The sequence below is a fragment of the Gekko japonicus genome, unplaced genomic scaffold, assembly GCF_001447785.1.
Source record: "Gekko japonicus isolate JY-2015 unplaced genomic scaffold, Gekko_japonicus_V1.1 scaffold2056, whole genome shotgun sequence".
Lineage (NCBI taxonomy): Eukaryota > Metazoa > Chordata > Lepidosauria > Squamata > Gekkonidae > Gekko > Gekko japonicus.
Genome location: NW_015177081.1, coordinates 173522 through 181139, shown reverse-complemented (window position 1 = coordinate 181139; position 7618 = coordinate 173522). Strand labels below are relative to the sequence as shown.

At 47.2% G+C, this 7618-nt stretch overlaps 1 protein-coding gene across 1 annotated transcript in view; it reads right to left on the bottom strand.

Annotated features, from left to right (window-relative positions):
* The window catches only part of SF3B1 (splicing factor 3b subunit 1), a 52074-nt gene that overhangs the window by 16007 nt on the left and 28449 nt on the right, over positions 1-7618 (bottom strand). Inside the window, 7 exon segments of the mRNA XM_015428257.1 lie at positions 620-766; positions 874-1019; positions 3050-3320; positions 3843-3929; positions 5187-5366; positions 5869-5970; positions 6063-6260. Coding sequence (XP_015283743.1) covers positions 620-766; positions 874-1019; positions 3050-3320; positions 3843-3929; positions 5187-5366; positions 5869-5970; positions 6063-6260 — 1131 coding nt within the window.

Sequence of the window (7618 nt, the reverse complement as noted above, 5' to 3'; positions counted from 1 at the left end):
GTAGCCGCTGGTCTGTGGTGTTGTGGCGTGGGGGGGGGGGGGGGCAAGACTGGGAGGGCTTCTGGAGTTCTGGCCCCGCTGCTGGACCTCCTGATGGCCTGCGCCTTGGTACCAGTCCCCTCCTCTGTACTCTGGGAGAACACGGTCCTACCTTTCAGTTTTAGTGTAAAGGATGGAGTGTTTTAAGCACTCAGGATAAAACATGACATGAAAATACAATAGGTTCAGGTGGGTAGCTGTGTTGGTTTGAAGTAACGGAACAAAATTCGAGTCCAGGGGCACCTTTAAGACCAACGAAGTTTTATTCAAGGTATAAGCTTTTGTGTGCACCGCGTATGTATCTGAAGAAGTGTGCGTGTACACGAAAGCTTATACCTTGAATAAAACTTTGTTGGTATTAAAGATGCCACGGGACTTGAATTTCGTTAGGAAAATACAAGCTGGATTTTTTGAGCACCATGAAATCTATGTATTTTTGTCCGCTGCTACAATGGAATAGTTACAACCTTTCCTCTCATGCAGAGGTGGAAATCCCCTTCTTCGTGCACAGAGAACCCTTCAAATCCTCGATTAACAAGTTAAAAAGCACACAGAGAATGCGATGATGTTCTCACACTACCTTCAACACGATCTTTTTCATTTCTTCATCAGGAGACTGGAACTCTCTGATAAGGATCAACATGACTTCTCTGGTATAGTAATTGGCATACTCGGCATCCATCAATGGAATCAGATAGCCAATGGCTTTCAAAAAGGCAGCCAGGCCCTATCAAGACAGAAGGTCGCGATTAACTTGAAGAATGACATCCAAACAGCTCCTCCAAAAGAAACAAATGAATAACAGAGAGCAAATGGGAGAGGCCATGGACTTACCTTCCCCCTGTGTTGACGAATACCCTTCCACAGGGGCTTCAGGACAGAGTCAAACGATTCTATGCCGTACGGAGTGGCTGCCTCGGCCAAAGCGGCAATAGCCAAAGCACTGATGGTGCGAACTTTCTGCTGCTCGTCCACCAAGCCTGAAAAACAAATACGACGTTCACTGCACCTTTCGGGACCCAAGGAGAGAATCAACAGCTGTGATGGAACCAGTGTTCCCTCGAAGCTGAGTTAGTGTGAGCTAACTCAGTTTTTTAGCCTCTGGCTCACACATTTTTGTCTTAGCTCAAGAAGGGTGGCTCCAGAGCAAACTAATTTATGCAATAGCCAAATCTCTTGCTCACAACTTTAATGACAGTAGCTCACAAAGTAGAATTTTCACTCACAAGACTCCACAGCTTAGATGGAACACTGGATGGAACTACAGAAAGAGCTGGTAAAAGTACAGAGGAGGGCGACCAAGACGAGGAGGGGGTTGGAGCCCCTTCCCTAGGAGGAAAGGCTGACTAGTCTGGGACTTTACAGTTTGGAAGAGAGATGGGTGGGGGGGGGGGGACACGATAGATGTTTATACAATTATGCATGGAGTGGAGAGAGTTCACAAAGGAAACTTTCTCTCTCTCTCTCTCCCAAAATACTAGAATTCGAGGGCATCCAATGAAGCTGATGGGCAGTAAATTCAGGACAGACAAAAGGAAATATTACTTTACACAGGGAGTGATTAAAATGTGGAATTCGCTGCCAGAGGATGTACTGGTGGCCACAGGAACACACAGCTTTCAAAGGGGGTGAGATAGATTCATGGAGGACAAATCTATCAGTGGCTAGAAGTCCTGGTGGCTGAGGGGAACCTCCACATTCAGAGGCACTAACCCTCTGACTCCCAGAGCCAGGAGGCAATGTCAGGGGAAGGCCTCGGCCTCTCTGCCTTGTTGTTGGCCCTCCAGAGGAACTGGTTGGCCCCTGTGTGAGACGGAATGCTGGACTAGGTGGACCCTCACTGGTCTGATCCAGCAGGGCCCTTCTGAGGCCCTTATCAGGGGAAGGCTTTGGCCTCTCTGCCTTGTTGTTGGCCCTCCAGAAGAACTGGTTGGCCCACTGTGTGAGACGGGATGCTGGACTAGGTGGACCTTCACTGGTCTGATTCAGAAGGGCTCTTCTGAGGTTCCTATGGAATTAACTGAAATCAGCATATTCCCTTTCCTTCCTTCTCCAACAGTTACTTTTGGTGCTGCCTTGATGTACGTTTAAATATTTCTGGATCACCAAGAGCACCTAATGCCACTTTGAAGAATGCCCCAATGGTCAAGTCAAGAAGGACACCACCCCTTTTGAGCGTGTGGCACTGCATTGCCGTCTCACTTTGGAGTGGTTAGAGTTAGGGTCCGTGGCTCAGTGTGACCTTGACTACACCCCAGCTTCCTACTCCTGTACAGAAATGACACTCTGCTCTGCCATCCATAGCACCAGGTGGCCCACAAGTGTTATATGTTCCGAGTCACCTGGATGAAAACTAAATTGCCTCCAAATGCAGCACTGAGGGATCGACTTCACCATGAAGCGCACTCACTGTCAACATGGGCACCTGTAGCAAACCAGAGTATTTCAGGCAGTCCCCATTCAGATTTCTTCTAAGTTGACAAACATTTATCAGGGATGCTCTAGGCCAAGGGTGTCAAACTCATTTGCTATGAGGGCCGGATCTGACATAAATGAGACCTTACTGGGCTGGGCCGTGTGTGTCATAAAATGTCATGCCAGGTAGTGGAAATATAAACTTCATAAAGGACACAAACACAAAGGGTTGTTTTTTCAACTTAAAATAAAAACATGCCTGAAACATCAGCACTCTTGCAATATTTTGTTTATTTAACAGTGTCTGATAACTGACACCTCCTGCTCTGAATTATTCCATCGAAATGTCTGTGCTGTTGCAATCTTATGCTATTCAGCTGTGTATCTGTAAGAGGAGCAGCAGCAGCAGAACTGGAAGAAGAAGCAGGAGACAGCCAGTTCCACTGTGGGCCTGATCCGGCCCCCGGGCCACATGTTTGACACCCCTGCTCTAGGCTGATCCTGCATTGAGCAGGGGGCTGGACTAGATGGCCTGTCTGGCCCCTTCCGACTCTGTGGTTCAAGGATTCTATCAAAGGGAGCAGAAGCCGCCTACCGTGCTCAATGATCTCCACCAGACTCCGGAGGTGAGGCAAGATGGCGCAGCCCATCAGGATGGCGATCTGCTGGACAATCTTGATGCCGGTGTGCCTGGCCTGCCAGGACTTCTTGCTCTTGCACACCGCTTTCAAGAAGGGCAGCAGAGAAGGAATGCCCAGAGCGGAGGCCACAACCGCAAAGGCGCGAGCTGTCGTGTTACGCACGTATTCATCCATGTTGTCGATATCGGGTCGCATGGTGGAGATCATCGTCGCCAGACCGGCCGCCTGGAAGACAAAAAAGGAGGGGCCGGTCGAGTCGCTGCCGACGTGAACGCCGAAGGGGGGGCCCCCTCCGGGGAAGCCCTCCAGCAATAACGGCACTCGTGGAAGGGGGACAATGTTTACCAGCTTCTCCCTCCCATCTGCAGGCCCCCACTTTGCCCCCCCTTCCTTTTAAAGGCCCCCCCCCCCCCCCGGTCTCCAAAACGCAGCTCAAAAGGAGCTCAAGGGGGTGCAGAGCCAAGGTGGGTGTGTGCACGTCCCATTCCAGCAGCAGAGCTCCACTGATGGTGCTTTGGACCGAACCCTGAATTTTTAAAAACCCTGCGTTCCCAAGAGACTGTTGCGCCTCTCCATGGCCAGAACACTTCATTTTTTTAAAAAGGACGTTTTATAGTTTGAGTTTAGCGTCCGAGGCAAAAAAGCCCACTGATCGTAGCAAACACTACCCGTGCAACTCGTGGCTTGCCAAAAGCGCTGCTCTGAGCCGCTCCCAACTTGTTAGGAAAGAAAAGCATTGCTCGTTACCTTAGCCAAGTTAGAAATGATCTCTCTGCCTTCTACTCTGGCGTAGTAGTCTTCATCAATCAGCAGGGGCTCAATGACCACAAGAATCTGAAAGGGGTTTATAAGGAGGATGAAAATTACACAAACGGAGCCTTTAAGCTGGTGTTAAAATTCAGACAGTCCTATATGCAAAAATGAATGAACTGATTCAAACTAAGGCTTCCACATGCTTGTTAGTTTCACAGGGACAAAAACCCCCCTTTCTTCTTCCCTCTAACTCCCTCCCTACCATAATTTCTAGCTACCTTTTTACTCAGATATCCAAGTCTAGGGATGGCACGAACCGTATCTTTGTGGTTTGGTACGAACCACAAACCCTTAAGAACCAGGAGACTGGTTCACAAACTGACCCTGCTCGTATCATTTCATGAGCCATTTAAAGTTTTAACCCCTGCTTTCTGCTCCCCATAGCTTTTCACAGGGAGCAGAGGTTTAAACGGCTCCCTGCCACTCGTCTGGTTTTTGTGAAGAGTAGAAAAACCCTGCTTTCTGTCTTCACAACCTGCATCAAAATCTGTGGAAGTTCAGGGCGGTCACAAACAGTGTTCCCACTAAGCTGAGTTAGTGTGAGCTAGCTCACAGTTTTTTAGCCTCTGGCTCACACATTTTTGTCTCAGCTCAGGAAGGATGGCTCCAGAGCAAACTAATTTATGCAGCGGCCAAATCGCTCGCTCACAACTTTAATGCCAGTAGCTCACAAAGTTGAATTTTTGCTCACAAGACTCCACAGCTTAGAGGGAACATTGGTCACGAACCGTGAACCGGCCGAAATTTGTGACAAACTGTAGCTCGTCAGCCGTTTCATACCCATCCCTATCCAAGACAGGACACTGAGGAAGACAGTATTTGCAAATCAATCAATCATTTATTATGGTCACAAACCAGGAGAATAAAATATATATTAACAGCATGGTTATAAGAATCTACTCTTCCATTAAGCTATACATAAAAAAAGCAAATTACATGTAACTTTTTGCAAGTCGTAATGGTTCCTACAAATGTAAGAAAATGCTAGAGGGGATTTAGTTAACACTGAAATTCAAAATGAACATACACATTTTTATGCCATACCCATGAGAGAAGTCTGAATAGTCAAAGGTTGTTAATGTGCTGTTCTACATTCACAACTGTGCACCGAATACAGCTATGAATATTCATATCTATGAACATACACAACACCATAGAAACACAAGGACATATGTTATTATGAAGCGAAGGTGTGCCTACCACGGTCTTCTCCAAGAAAAACACCAGGTAAACTATTCACCTCTCTGCCACTTAAAGCCAAGTTTCAGCAAAACAAACCTTATGCACGTAGGGTCGGACCAAGTCATCCAGTTTGTACAAGATCCTATCAATAACTTTGACAAGCAAATGGCGTTCTTGATCTTCAAGTGTCGGTGACATCAGCAGGGGCAAAATCTGATTAAAGAGGGGTCCTGCTCCAAATTCACGCGCTTTATCGGTAATCTGCCGCAGAGCAGCCTATGGAAACAGAATGACATGTGGGGTAGAATTAAAAATAGCAGGTCCAAGTGCCTGCATGGAAAGAACAACTCTCACAACATTTAACGAGGCAAGGTAGGATAACAACAACCGTCACGGCTTGAACTAAAAACAACAGCATCTTTACCGAGTCATTGTTTTACAGCTGTAGTAAAACAAAAGCTGGCTCTGAAATGAATTTATATATAAAATTAACAGCAGAGGGATCCTTCCATCTTCAGGAGGGAGCCGAAGATTATTTTATTTAGGATAGCATTTGATTCATCTAGTTTTTCTATTTACTGGCTGCCTTAAATTGTGATTTTCAAATTGTGGCGTTTTGTGTATTCTTGCTTTGTTTACATCGTAAACTGCCAGTTCTGTAAGGTAGGAAGGTGGCTGGTAAATGCTTCCAATAAATAAATAGTTTACAGGGAAAGTCAAAGCAAGATAAAGTATCACAGAAAAGACAATCCCGAGGTACCGAAGCGGTCTACCATACCTTCCTCATCGGCGGGGTGCCGTTCTTAATCTTCAAAAGCAGTTTCATGATTTTTCTCTCTTTCTGCTCTTCCGGACTCAGCGTTGATTCGTCGACATCGACCTGCAATTGATTAAGAGCACGGTGGTTAAAGCCCGCCTGCATCAAGCCCTGCCCAACGCAAGAGGATGACGCTGCCAAATCAGAAAACGTACCAGCAGTTTGTCGAAGTACTGGATGTCGTCTGGCTTCAGGAAAGGCAGATTCCCGGAGGGCTGGTCGTTGACACTCTTCATGGTCCTGTCTTCGGTCTGCATGTGGAAACCCGTCATTCCCCCCAGGGGTGTGGGTGTGGCTGTAAGTTTACGAGCCGGGGTACGAATAGGGACGTAACCAGCCGGAGGAGGGAGAACCTAACAGAAAGCGAGAGTTAGAACAAGTTAGGAGAGATCAAAATGTTTCAGGAGTTAAGTAACTGCCTTTGAAACACAAAAGGCTTTACAGCTTAGCCAATAAATCTTGTTGCCCCCTGAACTTTGAGATACCCCTTACTGTAGGCCGAATGGCCCCATATCCATCTGGTATACAAGCACTGCAACAGCACAGAGCCTTTTCTCTAGCAAGATTCAATGTAATACCAGCTTCTCCCTCCCTCAGCAATCTTGCATGGGAGACATAACAACATAGTATGTGCGGATAGACTTTGCCACTGCAATTCTGGATGTATTGAAACTGTTTCGCATATTTGTTTGCATTGTCAATTTTACGTGGTTTTACGTGCTAGATATTTAAATCCTATCTTAGCCAACATGACAAACCTTCCTGATACTTTAAAAGTGCGCCGGCTTTTAAATGACTCTGTTCCGGAAGTATCAATGAACGCAGCCATGTTTTTACACTCAGCGATAAAGCTACGGCAGGAAAACTTCCAATGAGTAATTGTTTTATGCTACCATGTTTTATATGTCTGGCTATACGTGGTTTTAAATGCATATTTCTTCTTATAGTAATCCTTTTTAAGGTGTTTTATGCCAATAAAGGTCAACTGAACTGAACTGAACAGACTGCCACGAAGGAGTCAGAGTGAAGTTCAGTTGGCAGGAAACATCTACTGCCTGCTTCCACCCCATCTAGGGGCACCCTGCCTCCTGACTGAGCAGTACCCCTTCTGCTCAGGAAAGCATTCTGGGTCAGATCCAGCACAAGGCCCACGGCAAGGATCCTGGATCTGCCCTGGCTATCTGCTGCCTACAGTGGCTACTTCTGACCCCCAGGGAAAATTCATTCTTGGGGTTACAGGACCTGTGTAGGGTAACAGCCACACAGGTCAGGAGACCGCAGCAGGGAAGGGGAAGAGGCCAGAAACTGGCTACTTCCTCCTCTTCTGTTTCCAGCCATTAAAAAGAAAAATGAAGGAAATCAAACATTTCAGTGGGCTACCGGAGGTTCCTTGAGTGAGTCTAAGCAACTATTTGGATCCCAGCCTACCTCTGAAACATAAGAACGTAAGAAGAGCCCTGCTGGATCAGACCAGTGGGTCCATCTAGTCCAGCCTCCCGTCTCACACAGTGGCCAACCAGTTCCTCTGGAGGGCCAGCAACAGGGCAGAGAGGCTGAGGCCTTCCCCTGAGAAGAACCTCAGAAGAGCCCTGCTGGATCAGACCAGGGAGGGTCCCTCTAGTCCAGCCTCTTGACTCACACAGTGGCCAACCAGTTCCTTTGGAGGGCCAACAACAGGGCAGAGAGGCCGAGGCCTTCCCCTGAGAAGAAC